Source organism: Mustelus asterias, chromosome 3 (assembly GCF_964213995.1).
Source record: "Mustelus asterias chromosome 3, sMusAst1.hap1.1, whole genome shotgun sequence".
Taxonomy (NCBI): Eukaryota; Metazoa; Chordata; class Chondrichthyes; order Carcharhiniformes; family Triakidae; genus Mustelus; species Mustelus asterias.
In genome coordinates, this window is record NC_135803.1 from 3,264,542 (window position 1) to 3,284,309 (window position 19,768).

The 19,768-nt window shown below is 46.9% G+C and overlaps 1 protein-coding gene across 5 annotated transcripts in view; it reads right to left on the reverse strand.

The window, feature by feature from the left end:
• ccdc50a (coiled-coil domain containing 50a) overlaps positions 1-19,768 on the reverse strand; it is a 352,068-nt gene that overhangs the window by 288,927 nt on the left and 43,373 nt on the right. For 3 of the 5 annotated variants that reach the window (XR_013496235.1, XM_078204314.1, XM_078204302.1), the window contains 4 exons: positions 15,538-15,662; positions 13,219-13,263; positions 12,826-12,969; positions 5,632-5,711 (listed from right to left, as the gene is read on the reverse strand). Coding sequence is in view for 4 of the 5 variants with exons in the window: in XM_078204314.1 (XP_078060440.1) it covers positions 5,632-5,711; positions 12,826-12,969; positions 13,219-13,263; positions 15,538-15,662 (394 nt within the window). In the remaining variant the exon portion in view is untranslated. The remainder of the gene's footprint in view (positions 1-5,631; positions 5,712-12,825; positions 12,970-13,218; positions 13,264-15,537; positions 15,663-19,768) is intronic. The other 2 variants (XM_078204322.1, XM_078204311.1) reach the window with 1 other exon arrangement.

A 19,768-nucleotide genomic window follows, 5' to 3' on the forward strand; every position in this document is an offset into this window, starting at 1 on the left:
CAGAGTTATACAGCACAGAATAAGGCCCTTCAGCCTTTTAAGGCAAGGATAGATAAATTTTTGAACAGTAAAGGAATTAAGGGTTATGGTGAGCGGGCGGGTAAGTGGAGCCGAGTCCACGAAAAGGTCAGCCATGATCTTATTGAATGGCGGGGCAGGTTCGAGTGGCCAGATGGCCGACTCCTGCTCCTAGTTCTTATGTTCTTATGTCTACAAACCAGCTAACTATGGCGGCACAGTGGTTAGCACTGTTGCCTCACAGCGTCAGGGACCCGGGTTCGATTCCCGGCTTGGGTCACTGTCTGTGTAGAGTCTGCACATTCTCCCATGTCTGCGTGGGTTTCCACCGGATGCTCCGGTTTTCTCCTACAGTCCAAAGATGTGCGGGTTAGGTGGATTGGCCATGCTAAAATTGTCCCTTAGTGTCAGAGGGATTAGCTAAGGTAAATGCATGGAGTTGTGGGGATAGGCCTTGGCTAGGATTGGTGCAGACTTGATGGGCTGAATGGCCACCTTCTGCTTTGTAGGGATTCTCAGATTCTAATCCCATTTTCCAGCACTTGGTCCAGAGCCTTATCTGCCTTGGCATTTCAAGTGTCCATCTAAATACTTCTTAAATGTAATGAGGGTCTCTGTCTCCATAACCCTTTCAGGCAGTGAGTTCCAGACTCCCACCACCCTTAGGTTGAAAAAAGATTTTCCTCTAAACCTCCTACCCCCTACCTTAAATCTATGCCCCCGGTCACTGATCCCTCCACCAAGGAAAAAAGTTTCTTCTTGTCTACTCTATCCATGCTCCTCACAATTTTATGCATCTTAGTCATGTCCCCCCCTCAGTCTCCTCTGCTCCAAGGAAAACAACCCCAGTCTGTCTAATCTCCCTTCATAACTAAAACTCTCCAGCCCAGGCAGCATCCTGGTAAATCTCCTCTGCATCCTCTCCAGTGCTATCACATCCCTCCTATAATGTGGATTCCCAAACTGCACACAATACTCCAGCTGTGGCCTAACCATTGTTTTATCCAGTTCTAGCATAACCTCCCTGTTCATGAGCTCTATCCCTCAGCTAATAAAGGCAAGTATACCGTACGCCTTCTTAACCACTTTATCCACTTGTCCTGCTACCTTAAGGGACCTGAGTACATGTACACCAAAGTCCCTCTGATCCTCGGTGCTTCCCAAGGGTCTACCGTTTGTCCTGCCCAAGTGCATCACCTCACATTTCCAGATTGAATTCCGTTTCTCACTGACCAGACCATCTGACCAGCCTGTCTACATCCTCCTGTAATCTAAGGCTATCCTCCTCACTATTTACCACCCTGCCAATTTTCATATTATCCACAAACTTACAGATCAACCTTCCTACATTCAAGTTCAAATCATTGATATAAACCACAAACAGTAAAGGCCCCAACACTGATCCCTGCAGGACCCCACTGGACACAATCTTCCAGTCAGGAAAACAGCCCCCCCCCTGACCATCACCCTCTGCTTCCTGCCACTCAGCCAATTCTGGATCCAATTTGCCAAATTTCCTTGGATCCCATGGGTTCTTACCTTCAGTATCAGTCCCCATGTGGGACCTTATTAAAAGCCTTGCTGAATTCCAAGTACAAAGAACAAAGAACAGTACAGCACAGGAAACAGGCTCTTCGGCCCTCCAAGCCTGTGCCGCTCCTTGGTCCAACTAGACCGATCGTTTGTATCCCTCCATTCCCAGGCTGCTCATGTGACTATCCAGGTAAGTCTTAAACGATGTCAGCGTGCCTGCCTCCACCACCCTACTTGGCAGCGCATTCCAGGCCCCCACCACCCTCTGTGTAAAAAACGTCCCTCTGATGTCTGAGTTATACTTCACCCCTCTCAGCTTGAGCCCGTGACCCCTCGTGATCGTCACCTCCGACCTGGGAAAAAGCTTCCCACTGTTCACCCTATCTATACCCTTCATAATCTTGTATACCTCTATTAGATCTCCCCTCATTCTCCGGCTTTCCAAGGAGAACAACCCCAGTCTACCCAATCTCTCCTCATAGCTAAGACCCTCCATACCAGGCAACATCCTGGTAAACCTTCTCTGCACTCTCTCCAATGCCTCCACGTCCTTCTGGTAGTGCGGCGACCAGAACTGGACGCAGTACTCCAAATGTGGCCTAACCAGCGTTCTATACAGCTGCATCATCAGACTCCAGCTTTTATACTCTATGCCCCGTCCTATAAAGGCAAGCATACCATATGCCTTCTTCACCACCTTCTCCACCTGTGTTGCCACCTTCAAGGATTTGTGGACTTGCACACCTAGGTCCCTCTGTGTTTCTAGATTACGTCAAATGCACTGCCCTCATCTACACACCTGGTCACCTCTTTGAAACATTCAATCAAGTTGGTCAGACAACTTCAGATGATTTGCTCTACCCCACCTCGGCCCCTTTGTTTTAATTTTTTTACTGTTCTCTAGCTTTTATTTATTTTTTGTTTTTCTTCATTTTTCTTCCCCCTCCACTCTTTCCCCCTACTTTATCCCCCTCCCTTAACTTTTCTCCCCCTTTGCTTCTCCCCCCCCCACCCCTTCAGCTGTCACAGCTTACCCTCTCATTTTAGCTTCTCTGTCGTTTGGCGATTCACACCCTTTATTCTCTCTGTGGACCGCCATTAGCAGCCTTTCCCCTGGTTTCTGTGGCTATGACTCATCTTTCCTTCCCTCACCCTGCAGTATAAATATCTCACACTTTCTCTGCCTTTCAGCTTTGACAAAGGGTCATCCGGACTCGAAACGTCAGCTCTTTTCTCTCCATACAGATGCTGCCGGTAGACCTGCTGAGATTTTCCAGCATTTTCTCGTTTGGTTTGAGGTCAGACATGACCCCACCTTAACAAAACCGTGCAGATTGTTCTTGATTAATCTCTGCCTCTCCAAATGCAGATTAATTCTGTTTCTCAGAATTGCTTCCAATAGGTTCCCCAACGCTGAGGTTAGACTGACTGGCCTGTAGTTTCCCTTCCTGAATAATGTTTCCACATTGACTGTCCTCCGGCACCTCTTCTGTGGCCAGAGAGGAATTGAGAATTATTGCCAGTGCCCCTGCTCAGACAACAGCCTCAGTCAACAGCCTGGGATACATTTCATCTGGCCCTGGAGATTTACTTACTTTTAAGCCTGCCAGACCACTCAGAACCTCCTCTCTGTCTATGTTAATTTATTTAATTGTATCACAGTCCTTCGCCCTGATTTCTATCCCCACATCATCTCTCGCACCAGTGAACACCGACACAAAGTATTTATTTCCAACCCTACCTATGTTCTCCGGTTCCATACACAAGTTACCACCGCCCTTAATGGGCCCTACTCTTTCCTTAATGTACTTGTAAAACTGAGAATTTTCCTTTATTCTGTCAGTATCTTTTCATGTCTCCTTTCTGCTCTCCTAATTTCCTTTTTAAGTTCCCTCCCACACATTCTATACTCCTCTTGGACTTCAGCTGTTTTGAGTCCTCGATGTCTGCCAAGAGTCTCCCTTTTTCACTTGATCCAATGCTGTGTATCCCTCGATATCCAGGTTTCACTGGACTTGTTGGTCCCACTCTTTTTCTTCATTGGAACATGTTGGCCCTGTACTCTCCCTATTTGCTTCTTGAATGCATCCCACGGTTTACCTCAGAAAGTGTCTGCTCCCAGTCCACTCTGGCCAAATCATAATTGATTTGATTAAAATCAGCCTCCCCCCAGTTTAGAACTTTGATTTCAGGCCCACCCCTGTCCTGTTGATCCTCAATGTGTAGCCTTGCACACTGTTTAGTGTCAGGACATCTCACGCAAAGAACTCAACACAATACAGAACCAATCCCTACTCCCAAGGGGCAAGAGCTCTACTTGTCAAAAAAAATAGCCATGGACGACTAAAGAGTAATGTGACAACATAAAACCAAAAGAAAACTTACGAAAATGCAAAACGTAGCTCAGGTCCTGGCAAGTGGGAAAGATACAAAGAACAGAACAGGGTCAAACATAGTGAGAGCTAGATAAAGAAAACAAAATTGCACAGGATGTGAAAATCAACGCGAATACTCTGTCCAATATCTGGAAAATGAGGGTGGCCAGGAGCAATGTGGGGCTGTGAAAATTGATAAGTGTTCTTGTCAATGAAAATAAGGGAATAGCAGACATGTTTAAAGTGGCGTGTGTCAGTATTTACAGTGGAGGAAGACAAAATGCATGTTGGCCACCCCAAGAAAACTAATATTGAATCAGGGACAGGAAATCATCAGCAATGAAGAATGGCACTCAGCAGTAAGAAATCCCCAGGACCCACGATGCTTTCAATCCCAGGATTAAAGGAAGGTGAGAGAAATTTGCAGGTGCACTAGTGGTTAGCACTGCTGCCTCACAGCGCCATGGACCTGAGCTCAATCCCCAGCTTGGGTCACTGTCTGTGCGGAGTTTGCACGTTCTCCCCGTGTCTGCATGGGTTTCCTCCGGGCGCTCCCGTTTCCTCCCACAGTCCAAAAGACGTGCTGGTTAAGTGCATTGACTATGCTAAATTGCCCCCTATTGTCCTGGGATGCGTAGGTTAGAGGGATTAGCAGGGTAAATATGTGGGGTTACGGGGATAAGGCCTAGATGTGATAGTTGTCGGTATAGACTCGACGGGCCAAATGGCCTCCTTCTGCACTGTAGGGTTTTCATGATTCACTAACTATAATATTCACCCACCCCCTGCTGCGTCATCGCCTAAGGCAAAAAAAGGAGAAAAAAAGAACAAAATCAGGACCAATAAGGGGAAAAAGTACTCTGAAAAACAACCCAAAGACTCCCTCAGATGACAGGAACCTATTCCAGGAGATCGGAATCATGTGTCTGGCCTGGGAGTGACACTGAGTGATGCCAGTGACTAAGAACAATGTGATACTAAATGAGCAGGATGTATCCCATGTCACTGGTGAATTGGAAGCTGGACAAAACCCCCAGGGAACACAACAAACCCTGTGGGCACAACACATCAATGTGAGGTTTACAAATTAAAACATGGCACACAGGCTTCCCGGACAAATCAATGGGTGTGTGTTATCCAGCCTTCAGGACCAGCACAATCCGAGCCCATACTCTGGCTTTGTGCCAAGTTAAACTAATCCCTGTTCAGCAGCAATGGAACACAATACATCTTTGCCCTGAGAAAGGAATGAAAGAAAAAAAGATCTTTTTAAAAAATTCATTCATGGGATGTGGACGTCGCTGGCTCAGCCTACCCCTGAGGGCATTTAATAGTCAACCACATTGCTCTGGAGTCACAGGTAGGCCAGACTGGGTAAGCACGACAGATTTCCTTCCCTGAAGGATATTAGTAAACCAGATGGGTTTTTACAACAATCAACAATGGTTTCATTGTCACCATCAGACTTTGAATTCCAGACCTATGTCACCACTTCCCCTAAATCCTGGATGATTTTGGATTGTGCTAGAATGTGATACTTTCCGGAGTTGAATAAGCTGCTGACCCTCACAGTGTGGCTTTGCACACTCAAGATGCCTGTGTGCATCAGACAGCCTCAACGATCAGGGAAACACATCACAGAACTAGCCTTCACATTTCGAGAAGATTGGAAAGGGGAGAAAGCTACCAGAAAAACAAAGCTTACCTTCCTGGTTTTTCAGGCCTCCCTGTCAGTTGTTCTGGTCCCTCTCGAGGCTTGGGCCTGATGTATTCACTGGCATCGTGCTGCATGGGGAAGGATGAGCAATCACAACAGTCAGCAGAACAGGAAACTACCACACAAACACTCAACTATTGCAGGTGAAATAATTGCTGGGTCACTGCGCTCTCAAGACTTGATTTGCAACTTTCAATATTTGCCATCAAGGTGTGTGTGAACTCTCAATAGATTCACTGTAAGACCTGGCCAGTCACATCATGATAACACTGCACATTTTCACACATGGCTTGGTGTCCCTCCCTCTCTGAACCGGAGCTGCACTCTGAACACCTCTGAACCCCTCTGAACACCACAGTCACGATCTGTACAATAACCATTAAACCCGAACACAATAAACCTGCACAATAACAACTCATTTTCGAGGCCAGGGAGGGTGAAGTGGGTAAAGGGACACTGGACAAGAAATGTCTCTGTCATTGCCCCCCTCACACACAGACCTTCCTGCCTACACTATTCCCTAAAAATGCCTCAGTCTCTGAATAGCACTTCCCAATTCCCCTCTGCTCTGACCATTTTGCAAAGCTGCTCCATAAACACTTAAGTCCACGATAACAAGATGGTTAAAGTTTTCCCACCTTTCTCCCGCCACTTGCAGTGATGACGTTCAGTGCTTACAGCAGCTACTAATATTAATACACAACACCCTTTACTGAAACCCACAAAAAACAGCTTCAGATTGAAGATCAATGATCTGAAACATCAACTCTTGTTTATCTCTTGCTACAGATGCTGCCCGACCTGCTGAGAATTTCCAGTGTTTTTTATTTCAGAATTGTGCAGTATCTTGCTTTTGTTTTCTAGTTAAAGAGGGGCAGATGAACACCATTTTCCAAGCCAAATCGTGTTACACCCGAGGGCTGTTTCACCAACACACAGATTAAATCAAACACCAAGAGAAACAAATTTGGGTGAATGATCTCAGCAAGAAACTCAGCTCTCATGGGGCCACAAGATTGAAGCTCAACCTGTTTACAGCAATCATCTGGAACCTTGTATCAAATTAAGCCTCACAACTACAGCCTGTCACAATTGTTACTGAGAAAACAAGTTTGTACAGCACTCTGTAGTCAGGTGACAGAGCAGGATAAACCTGTTACTAGTTCAGTCTAAATTATGCACAGGAAATTGGGTTACTGTAAGGAGAGGAAATGGCAGTGTGAAAGGACAGGCAGAGCAGGGTTCCCCTGTGGCCATACCCCTCCACAACAGGTATACTGAATTGGATACTGTTGTGGGAGATGCTTTACCTGGGACAAGCTGCAACAGCCCGAACTCTGATACTGCGTCTGGTTCTACAGCGCAAAAGGGTGGGATGAAGAAGAGGAGAGCAGTAGTGATAGGGGACTCAATGGTCAGAGGTACAGACCGGAGGTTCTGTGGTCGGGACAGAGACTCCCGCATGGTTTGTTGCCTCCCAGGTGCCAAGGTCAGCGATGTCTCTGATCGCGTGCACAGCGTTCTGAAGTGGGAAGGTGATCAGCCAGATGTCGTGGTACACATCAGTACCAATGACGTGGGAAGGAAGAGTGAGGAGGTCCTAAAGAGTGAGTACAAAGAGCTTGGAAGGAAGTTAAAAAGCAGGACCCCGAGGGTAGTAATCTCAGGATTGCTACCTGAGCCACGTGCCAGTGAGGGCAGGAGTAGGATGCTTGGGCGGATAAACACATGGCTGAGGAACTGGTGCAGGGGGCAGGGTTTCCAATTCTTGGATCATTGGGACCTCTTTTGGGGCAGGTGGGACCTGTACAAGAGAGACGGGTTACACCTAAACTACAAGGGGACCAATATACTTGCTGGGAGATTTGCTAGTGTTATTGGGGAGCGTTTAAACTAGATTTGCAGGGGGGTGGGAACCAGAGTGCCAGAGCAGATAGTGGAGCAGGGGTAAAAAGACAGGTTAGTTCAAGCAAAATCACAAATGGAAGGGTAGAGTGTGGTGGAAATAATTTTTTGAGGTGTGTCTATTTCAATGCCAGGAGTATTGTGGGGAAGGCAGATGAGCTGAAGGCGTGGATAGACACATGGAAATATGACATTATAGCCATTAGTGAAACTTGGCTACAGGAGGGGCAGGACTGGCAGCTCAATGTTCCAGGGTTCCAATGTTTCAGGCGGGATAGAGGCAGAGGGATAAAAGGTGGGGGGGTGGCATTGTTGGTCAGGGAAAATGTTACAGCGGTACTCAGGCAGGATAGATTAGGGAGCTTATCTACAGAGGCCCTATGGGTGGAGCTGAGAAACAGGAAAGGTATGACCACATTAATGGGCTTGTATTATAGACCACCCAATAGTCAGCGAGAATTGGAGGAGCAAATCAGCGGAGAGATAGCTGACAACTGCAAGAAACACAAAGTTGTGATAGTAGGGGATTTTAATTTTCCACATATAGATTGGGACTCGCATACTGTTAAAGGTTTAGACGGGGTTGAGTTTGTAAAATGTGTTCAGGAGAATTTTCTACATCAGTATATAGAGGTGCCAACTAGAGAGGATGCGATATTGGATCTCCTATTGGGAAATGAGTTAGGGCAGGTGATGGATGTGAGTGTGAGGGAACACTTTGGATCCAGTGATCATAACAGAGTTGGGGGTAGTGTGTTAAAGTGGATTGGGGACTGGCTATCCGACAGGAAGCAAAGAGTCGGAATAAATGGGTGTTTTTCCGGTTGGAGGAAGGTAACTAGTGGCGTGCCGCAGGGATCGGTACTCGGGCCGCAACTATTTACCATTTATATAGATGATCTGGAGGAGGGGACGGAGTGTAGGGTAACGAAGTTTGCAGACGACACAAAGATAAGTGGAAAAGTGAATCGTGTGGAGGACGGAGAAGATCTGCAGAGAGATTTGGACAGGCTGAGTGAGTGGGCGAGGATATGGCAAATGGAGTATAACGTTGATAAATGCGAGGTTATACACTTTGGAGGAAATAATAACAAATGGGATTACTATCCCAATGGAAACAAATTAAAACATGCTACCGTGCAAAGGGACCTGGGGGTCCTTGTGCATGAGACGCAAAAGCCCAGTCTGCAGGTACAACAGGTGATCAAGAAGGCAAATGGGATGTTGGCCTATATTGCGAGGGGGATAGAATATAAAAGCAGGGATGTCTTGATGCACCTGTACAGGGCATTGGTGAGGCCGCAGCTGGAATACTGTGTGCAGTATTGGTCCCCTTATATGAGGAAGGATATATTGGCATTGGAGGGAGTGCAGAGAAGGTTCACCAGGTTGATACCGGAGATGAGGGGTTTGGATTATGAGGAGAGGCTGAGGAGATTGGGTTTGTACTCGTTGGAGTTTAGAAGGATGAGGGGGGATCTTATGGAGACTTATAAGATAATGCGGGGGCTGGATAGGGTGGAGGCGGAGAGATTCTTTCCACTTAGTAAGGAAGTTAAAACTAGAGGACACAGCCTCAAAATAAAGGGGGGTCGGTTTAAGACAGAGTTGAGGAGGAACTTCTTCTCCCAGAGGGTGGTGAATCTCTGGAATTCTCTGCCCACTGAGGTGGTGGAGGCTACCTCGCTGAATATGTTTAAAGCGCGGATGGATGGATTCCTGATCGGTAAGGGAATTAAGGGTTATGGGGATCAGGCGGGTAAGTGGTACTGATCCACGTCAGATCAGCCATGATCTTATTGAATGGCGGGGCAGGCTCGAGGGGCTAGATGGCCTACTCCTGCTCCTATTTCTTATGTTCTTATGTATGTTCTTATAATGCCATTAGTTTCAACCTGATCGTGGATAAGGATAGATCTGGTCCTCGGGTTGAAGTTCTGAACTGGAAAAAGGCCAAATTTGATGAAATGAGAAGGGATCTGGGAAGTGTGGATTGGCACAGGCTGTTCTCTGGTAAGGATGTAAATGGAAAGTGGGAGGCCTTCAAAGGAGAAATTTTGAGAGTGCAGAGTTTGTATGTTCCTGTCAGGATTAAAGGCAAAGTAAATAGGAATAAGGAACCTTGGTTCTCGAGGGAGATTGTAAAACTGATTAAGAGGAAGAGAGAGTTGTATGAAATGTACAGGCAGCAAGGAACACATCAGATGCTCGAGGAGTATAAAAAGTGCAAGAAGCTACTTAAGAGGGAAATCAGGAGGGCTAAAAGAAGACATGAGGTTGCTTTGGCAGACAGAGTGAAGGAAAATCCAAAGAGCTTCGAGAGGTATGTTAGGAGCAAAAGGATAGTGAGGGATAAAATTGGTCCTCTTGAAGACCAGAGTGGTAGACTGTGTATGGAACCAAAAGAGATGGGGGAGATACTAAATGGTTTTTTTGCATCTGTATTTACTGAGGAAACGGGCATGGAGTCTACGGAAATAGGGCAAACTGGTAGGGAGGCCATGGAACCTTTACAGATTAAAGGGGACGAGGTGCTCGCTGTGTTGAGGCAAATCAGAGTGGATAAATCCCCAGGACCGGACAGGGTATTCCCACAGACCTTGAGGGAAGCTAGTGTTGAACTTGCAGGGGCCCTGGCAGACATATTTAAAATGTCAGTATTCACGGGGGAGGTGCCGGATGATTGGAGGGTGGCTCATGTTGTTCCGTTGTTTAAAAAAGGTTCCAAAAGAAATCCGGGAAATTATCGGCCAGTAAGTTTGACGTCGGTGGTGGGCAAGTTATTGGAAGGTGTGATAAGGGATAGGATCTACAAATATTTGGATAGACAGGGACTTATTAGGGAGAGTCAACATGGCTTTGTGCGTGGTAGGTCATGTTTGACCAATCTATTAGAGTTTTTTGAGGAGGTTACCAGGAAAGTGGATGAAGGGAAGGCGGTGGATGTTGTCTACCTGGATTTCAGCAAGGCCTTTGACAAGGTCTCTCATGGGAGGTTAGTTAGGAAGGTTCAGTCGCTAGGTATACATGGGGAGGTAGTAAATTGGATAAGACACTGGCTCAATGGAAGAAGCCAGAGAGTGGTTGTGGAGGATTGCTTCTCTGAGTGGAGGCCTGTGACTAGTGGTGTGCCGCAGGGATCGGTGTTGGGTCCATTGTTGTTTGTCATCTATATCAATGATCTGGATGATAATGTGGTAAATTGGATCAGCACGTTTGCTGATGATACAAAGATTGGAGGTGTAGTGGAGAGTGAGGAAGGTTTTCAAAGCTTGCAGAGGGATTTGGACCAACTAGAAAAATGGGCTGAAAAATGGCAAATGGAATTTAACGCAGACAAGTGTGAGATATTGCACTTTGGAAGGACAAACCAAAGAAGAACGTACAGGGTAAATGGTAGGACTCTGAAGAGTGCAGTTGAACAGAGGGATTTGGGAATACAGGTACAGAATTCCCTAAAAGTGACGTCACAGGTGGATAGGGTCCTAAAGAGTGCCTTTGGTACATTGGCCTTTATAAATCGGAGTATCGAGTATAAAAGTTGGAGTGTTATGGTAAGGTTATATAAGGCATTGGTGAGGCCGAATTTGGAGTATTGTGTACAGTTTTGGTCACCTAGTTACAGGAAGGATGTAAATAAGATTGAAAGAGTGCAGAGAAGGTTCACAAGGATGTTGCCGGGACTTGAGAAGCTGAGTTACAGAGAGAGATTGAATAGGTTGGGACTTTATTCCCTGGAGCGTAGAAGATTGAGGGGAGATTTGATAGAGGTGTATAAGATTTTGATGGGTATAGATAGAGTGAATGCAAGCAGGCTTTTTCCGCTGAGGCGCGGGGAGAAAAAAACCAGAGGGCATGGGTTAAGGGTAAAAGGAGAAAAGTTTAAAGGGAATATTAGGGGGGGGCTTCTTCACGCAGAGAGTGGTGGGAGTGTGGAATGAGCTGCCGGATAAAGTGGTAAATGCGGGGTCACTTTTAACATTTAAGAAAAACTTGGACGGGTTCATGGTGTGGAGGGATATGGTCCAAGTGCAGGTCAATGGGACTAGGCATAAAATGGTTCGGCACAGACAAGAAGGGCCAAAAGACCTGTTTCTGAGCTGTAATTTTCTATGGTTCTATGGTTCTATGTTAGATCCGACTGTCTGTGTCCAACTGCACATCGACATCCAGTAAACAAAGGCCACAGTCAGGACAACCATACACAACATCACATGTGCATGTCCAAAATAAAGATGTCTTGCAGTTTTATATAACGTTTTGGGATCTCAGAATGGCCAAAGTCCCAGTGTGATTTACAGTGTGAAATAATTTCCAAATGTACCGATGGAATGTCAGAACTAACACAGGATCCCCAAACAAAAATGCAAGTGACCAGATAGTATATTCCAAAAAGGTGATGTTGGGTCTTGAATCCACAAGCTTCAGACTCGGGCAAGAGTGTTACTCACTGAGCTACAGCTGACCTCAGCAAAAGGCAGCAGCATTAGAGTCCAGGGGTGGAAGACCACAGCATGGGGCCTGGGACACAAGATTGGAGGCAGCCCAAACTGAGGTGAGGTGGGGAGGAGGGGAAGGGCAGGGAGGGAGCTGTAAATGGGAATTTTGAACATTAATGCTCTTATGATTGGGGAATCAGTGAAAGTCAGCGGAGAGAGAGACAGACAGTAAAAGGGAATTTAGTGAAGCATCAGATACAGTCAGTGGAACTCAGTGACAGACGTTGGAAGAGAATGAAGTTGAGCCTACACTTCAGAAGGCTTCAAGAAGGCATACTTATCAATATTGAACAAAGACAGGTTGGTGGAATGGGCGGGCAGGCAGATGAAATTTAATTCAGAGAAACATAAAATGATTCATTCTAGTTGGAAGAACAAGGCAAGGAGATATGAAATAAAGGGGGTGCAGGAGCAGAGGGACCGGAGGTTTACATTTGGTCTTCAGCCATAGTCAACGGGGACATTTCAGGGCAATACTGAGAGAGTATTGCTTTAATGGAAGGGCTATTAAAAAGAAGGGTCCTGTCCACCAGATGATGTCACCCTGTAAAGGATGTCACGCTCTAATCAAAGACAAGCATGGTCTCCAGGAACAAGTGACCCACAGGCCGTGAGGCGCTCAGGGATGTGGTAAAACACCACACAAATGAAAATTCTTTATATGGAATTAACATTCTTTTTTCTCCCAATTCTAGTAATTGAAATGAATTCAAAAAGAAACCTCAGCAGGATTAGGATTTTTATGCTTAAATTAGATTGCAAACAAACTGTGGTCCACCTCCACCTTCTTTTCCTGCTCATGCCTCCTACGTTCTGAAGATCCCTTCCTCCTGTCCTCCTCTGTTCTCCGTGAAGAATCTTTTTCCTTGGATTTTTTGTGGGACTGCTTCTTCTCTTCCTCCGTTAGTAACCGGGCAATCTCCTGCAATTGGCAGCCGGTGAAAGATTTAACCATTAATTCCAGTCTTTCAGTGTCACACAATCCATCCAGCCCAGTTTTAATACGTCAGAGAATGAAAGACAGTGTGTGGGGTTTTAAACATTAAACGGAAATGACACATGGGGAACAATTCTTGCCAGGAAAACTAATTGAACAATAATCTGAAGCAGCATCATACAATGTCTGCCTGGCGAAACCCCAACTGGCACGGCCTGCAAAGGATGGTCTTACCTCATCTTGTGCCATCTGAGCTGCTCTCTTGGAACTTTGGATAGCCTGGAGCAAGGAGAAGAAGAAATACAAATTGATCAGTTAGTTTCTACTTGGAGACTGTGCTCCTTCACAGTTAATACATAATTTGCAGACAACTCCTTCTGGAAGGGAAATATACTGACAGTGCCGTTTTATAGACGATTGGAAATCTCAACACACAGCTGGTGCTGGTGGAGGGGTGGTGTGGTCAGTCAGGCTTGTGTGTTTGAATTTATCAATTCCCCTGATGGACAGTGGGTCCATGCGAGGGAAAGAGAACATTGTCCCAAAGCAGGAAGCTCCCTTAGTTTCTGCATCATGTTAAAGGGACATCTGATCTTTGGACTAGGTTTCCAAGAATAAATACATTCCAAAGAGATACAAGGAAAAATAACTTGCATTCATATAGCCGATGAAATGGTTCGGGACTTCCTGAAAGGCATTACATAAATGCAATTCAATAAATCAGATAACTTAAGAGTTGGCACCATGAAACTGCCAAATAAGGGGATCAGGGGTTACGAGGAAAAGGCAGGAGAATGGGGATGAGAAAAGTATCAACCATGATTAAATGGCGGAGCCGACTTGATGGACCGAGTGGCCTAATTCTGCTCCTATGTCTTATGGTCTTATGGATTGTCATAAAGACCAAAGTGGTTTACGATTGTGCTCGAGGGTAGGGAGCCTGTCAGCCTTACCTGGTCCAATCTTACCCAAGAATCCAATTCCCACAATGTGATTGATGCCTAATACCTGACAGGAAATCAGGGATGGAAATAGATGCTGGAGTTAGAGAAGAATCTTCAGTTTCCTTCAATGAAATGATTGATTAAGATGATGCTGGAGTGCCTCAGTATCATCAACAGAGAAACACTGGCATAGTTCCCTTTGTTTAGGGAGGTGCAGTTAACACAAGCATCAAAACAAAGTTTAATTATTTTTCTTTATTCACTCATGGGTATTTGTTGCCCATCTCTAACTGCCCTTGAACTGAGTGTCTCGCTCGGCCATTTCAGGGGGCAGTTAAGAGTCAACCACATTGCTGTGGCTCTGGAGTCACATGTAGGCCAGACCAGGTAAGCACAGGTGGTTTCCATCCCTAAAGTGAACCAGATAGTTTCTGAGAACAATCTATGATAGTTGTCGTGGTCGGCATTGCTGTGATTCACATTATATTCCATTTTTATTGAATTTAATTTCCTCCATCTGCCTTGATGGGGTTTGAACCCATGGCCCCAGAGGATTAGCGTGGGTTGAGTGACATTACCACGTGTTGGAGTAAAGTCAAAATTAAAGGATACAAGATGGTTACCTGGCACAAAATGGAGTCTGGGAAAAGACATTAAGATGTGCTGACTTGGGCACAGACATTGCACAGCAAGTTAAAACCTGTTAGTATCTAAATTACTGCAGGAAATAAATCAGACCTCGAGGCACCTTAGCTTGAGATAAAGCAGAACCAAAACAATAAGTTTTTGTAACGAGATCAGTCGTTGATGGGGGGGGCATAAAAGTATCTACTCTATCTATAACGATGTGCTAACGGCTAATGTCCATACTTGTCCATTATTTGAAAATGTATAAAAGATGCTCAGCTGCCATTGTAAAGTTGAGAAGGTGACTGCGTGCACTGCGGAGAGCCCAGTGCTTCTCCCAAAGCTTTGTCCGATAAAACTGCATGTTGAATCTTTAGATCTGACTCCGAGTGGTGATTTTCCCACAACACCACGCCACTATGATTTCCCCCCAGATTTAACAGAACCAAAAGAAAACTTCTGAAACTAATTTTTGATGTTAATGTGTGGTTTTGGACTTGCATTTTGGACCAGCATCTTTCATGATGACAAGATATCACAAATGTTTTTTTTACAACCAACGAAGTAACTTGAACATGTGGTCACTGTTGGAATGATGGGAAGCAGGGCAGATAATTGGTTCACAACAAGATCTCAAAACCAAATATATCAACAATTAATCTGCTTAAATGAAGGAGATTGAGGGTAAACATTGGCCAAGACACTGGAGCAAACTCCCCTGCTGAGCTGAGCTGCGTTAAGGGATCTTTTACATTTCTGAGATAGGCAGACACAGCATCAGGCTTAATGTCTCATCAGACAGATGGTACCTCCGGTAGTGTAACATTCCCTCAATACTGCACTGGGGATATCAGTCAGGCATTGTTCTGAGGGGAGAGGGTGAACGACTGATCCACAGCTGACACTGTTACACAGAGAGTTTGGAGACGTTAATGTGAGCAGGAATTAAATAAACAGTGAAAAGGCCAGTTTCCCGGCTCACCATGATCTCTTCCTCTTGAAGCTTCCGTGCGAGTTCAGCATCTTTCCACTCCACATCTTTGGCACTCATCCTTGAAATTCCATGCATGGTTTCCTTCACTGCATTATCCATCCTTGGATTCAGCCCTGTTGGAGATAATTAAACTTGCCGGTGAACAGATTGCTAAAAAACACAGACAAGCCCGGCTCCCCGACCCGAGCAGCAATTTCAACAGTTTAATCATCCACCCGGCAGGGGTCTCTTCAGCCACAGTGTGTCTCTGTGTTTTACACAAAAAGCTCAGGTGTGTTCTCTGGTCACTGTCTGGGCCTCTATGCTGCTTTAGCTCCCACTGCGAGACAGATTCCATTGCATCAGTAGTTACTGGAACCACGGAAATATACAACATACAGGGAAGTTATTCGCTCCATCATGTCTGGGATGGTTCTTTGCCTCAAAGCCCAGTTCCTACCTCTGCCTCAATTACTTACTCAATCGTCCTGTAACGTGCTTCAAGCACTCTCAGGCAAAGCATTCCACACTTCAATAACCCTCCACGTAAAGACATTTCTGCTAAGCTCTCTTCCTTGCTCTGTGATCATTTTAAACTGACAGCCCCTCATTGATAATTCCCATCCAGAGGGGAGATCAAAACCTTTCACAGAGATTGTGATGTGTTAAATGTCTTAGTCCTGTCCCTCCAATGGAAGTAGACCGAGTGCTTTGTGAGTTTGTGCATAACTGCAGTCATTGACACACTGTCTCAGGATCTGCCCATTGATCTCCCCGAGTGCCTGCGGGGCAATTCCTGCGAGTGATCAGAAATCCCCCAACAAGAGATGATGCCTGAAACTCAACGTTAGTATCAACCCAGAGGAACACCCATCCCGAGTAACTCCCATAACCCATGTCCCGAGGCTGGTAGGTGCAATTACTCCGTGTGATTTTTTTCACTATGTTCTTAGAATGTGGCTATCTCTGGGAAGCCAGCGTTAACTCCCCATTTAACTGCCCTGGATGTGGTGGGGGTGAGACGCCTTTTTCAACCAGTGTAACTCATGCAGTGCAGGTCCACCCATAGTGCTGTTGGGGAGGGAATTCCAGGATCTAATTAAATAGCATTGTGGGATCTTTAATGGCAGGTATTGGTTAAATCTTTCATCTGAAAGACAGCCCCTCTGATAGTGCGGCACGTCCTCAGTGCTGACCTTGTGGCAGGATGGCACTCCCTTGGCACTGACCCTCTGACACTGCGGCACGTCCTCAGTACTGACCTTCTGCAGCGAGGCATATGCGCGGTGCTGACCCTCCAGCAGCATGGTGGTCCCTTGGCACTAACCCTGTGATAGCACGGCGCTCACTCACTACTAAAGTAAAGCAGAGAGATCGTGTGCTGACATGAACACAAACTGCTGGAAAATCTCAGCAGGTCTGACAGCCTCTGTGGAGAGTGAAGAGAGCTAATGCTTCGAGTCTGGATGACCCTTCGTCAGAACTGGCACCAGCTCTGACAAAGGGTCATCTAAACTCAAAACATTGGTTCTATTCTCGCCCCACAGAGGCTGTCAGACCTGTTGAGATTTTCCAGCATTTTCTGCTTTTACTTCAGATTCCAGCATGCACAGTATTGTGCTTTTATCGAAGAGATTGTGCGCCCGGGTCTCAGAATTTGAAATTAAACACACAATCCTTTAGCTCGGGAGAAGTGTGCCAAGCTCCGAGCTGAGGCTGCTGCCTGTACTGTAGATTATCAGTTGAGCACTCGAGCTGAAGGGAATGTGAAGGGCATTGCCAGACATTCAACTCGTTACAAAGTCACTGGAGCAAAGGATTCACTTCCCACCACTGGAGGGCTCCAGTGAGCTTCAGAAAACTCAACAGGCCGAAGGCAGCAGCTCGAGGGTTTATTACAATTAACCATTGAAGGGCTGGTCGCAAAGTCTGTGGTGCTTTTTTCAGCATTCGTGCCTTTCCGGATTACTTAAAGGGGCAACAAATCACTAATACATTATAATGGGTTTTCTCACTCCCCGAGATGGATACCACAATGAACATTCATATTGGCATCAGATCCCTGACAGGGGAGAAACATAGTAAGAAGTCTAACACCACCAGGTTAAAGGAGACTTTAACACCAGGGGAGAAACATGTCAGTGTAGTGAAGGACAAATCAGATACCAATGATTATATCACGGTAAGGACCTAAGAATGAACTGGAATTGAGGCACAAGATCAAAGAAGACGGAATATTTTCTGACTGTCTTGAAAGCAGCAAGGGAGGAGGTATAGCAGAGGCAGGTAGGGCAGGGTGTCAGAGACCGTGGTGGTGGAGATTAGAGGATAGAGAAGGAGCAGTGAAGCATGGAGAGCACGACGAACAAGCAGGGAGGTGGGGCTGAGGAAGATCACCGAGGTTGAAGTGCACGGAGCGAGGGAGGGCCAACGGTGAGTGGTAATGTCACTGTACACGTGATTCAGAGACCCAGGCTAACGCTCCACTGATTCAAATCCCACCACAGCAGATGCTAGAACTTAAAATCAATTAATAAATCTGGAATTTAAAGTTAGTCATTAACGACAAATATGAAACGATTGTCGATTGTTGTAAAAACCCATCCGGCTCACTAATGTCCTTTCGGGAAGCAAATCTGCCGTCCTTACCTGGTCTGGACCACATGTGACACCAGAGCCACAGCAATGTGACCAGTTTTTAACTGTCCTCAGAAATGGTCTAAGCAAGTCACTCAATTCAAGGGCAATCAGGGACGGGCAACAAGTGCTGGCCCAGCCAGCAGCAACCACATCCCTGGAAGAATCAAGGAGGCACCTGAATGCAAGGATTTTGAAACCTGGAGAAGCACATGGAAAAAAAGTGAGAATTTCGGTAATCGATGTGTAACCCTTTGTAATGTGGAGATGCCGGCGTTGGACTGCGGTAAACACAGTAAGAGTTTTAACAACACCAGGTTAAAGTCCAACAGGTTTATTTGGCAGCAAACACCATTTGCTTTCGGAGCGCTGCTCCTTCGTCAGATGGAGTGGAAAACCCTTTGTACACAGACAAGGCCATTGGCTATAGCATCATGGATACGTTGTAATTTCCTCAAAGTGGAAATGGAAAACATGGTAAGGAAAACACAGGAGACGGATAGCTGCATATATTACACTCAGCAGCGGAGGGGCAACGGAGGCAGGGGTCGCAAGGGGGGCAAGAGGCAGGGGTCGCAAGGGGGGCAAGAGGCAGGGGTCGCAAGGGAGGCAAGAGGCAGGGGTCGCAAGGGAGGCAAGAGGCAGGGGTCGCAAGGGGGGTAAGAGGCAGGGGTCGCAAGGGGGGCAAGAGGCAGGGGTCGCAACGGGGGCAAGAGGCAGGGGTCGCAACGGGGGCAAGAGGCAGGGGTCGCAACGGGGGCAAGAGGCAGGGGTCGCAACGGGGGCAAGAGGCAGGGGTCGCAACGGGGGCAAGAGGCAGGGGTCGCAACGGGGGCAAGAGGCAGGGGTCGCAACGGGGGCAAGAGGCAGGGGTCGCAACGGGGGCAAGAGGCAGGGGTCGCAACGGGGGCAAGAGGCAGGGGTCGCAACGGGGGCAAGAGGCAGGGGTCGCAAGGGGGGCAAGAGGCAGGGGTCGCAACGGGGGCAAGAGGCAGGGGTTGCAACGGGGGCAAGAGGCAGGGGTCGCAACGGGGGCAAGAGGCAGGGGTCGCAACGGGGGCAAGAGGCAGGGGTCGCAACGGGGGCAAGAGGCAGGGGTCGCAACGGGGGCAAGAGGCAAGGGTCGCAACGGGGGCAAGAGGCAGGGGTCGCAACGGGGGCAAGAGGCAGGGGTCGCAACGGGGGCAAGAGGCAGGGGTCGCAACGGGGGCAAGAGGCAGGGGTCGCAACGGGGGCAAGAGGCAGGGGTCGCAACGGGGGCAAGAGGCAGGGGTCGCAACGGGGGCAAGAGGCAGGGGTCGCAATGGGGGCAAGAGGCAGGGGTCGCAACGGGGGCAAGAGGCAGGGGTCGCAACGGGGGCAAGAGGCAGGGGTCGGATTGGGCAATGCTGAAGACCACCATTCTGATTGGACATATTTAATGCTTAGGGCAAATGATTTGAAATTCCCCAGTTAAGCTCAGAGACTGCATTTCTCCTCTGGGACTGTCTCTTTGCAAAATTAAGGGTTGAAGATCATTGCCCTTATGTCAATTGCCCTACAATGCGAGACTTGCTCTCGGGTCATGGGTCATTTACCATATTGACAGAGAGTTAATTATTGG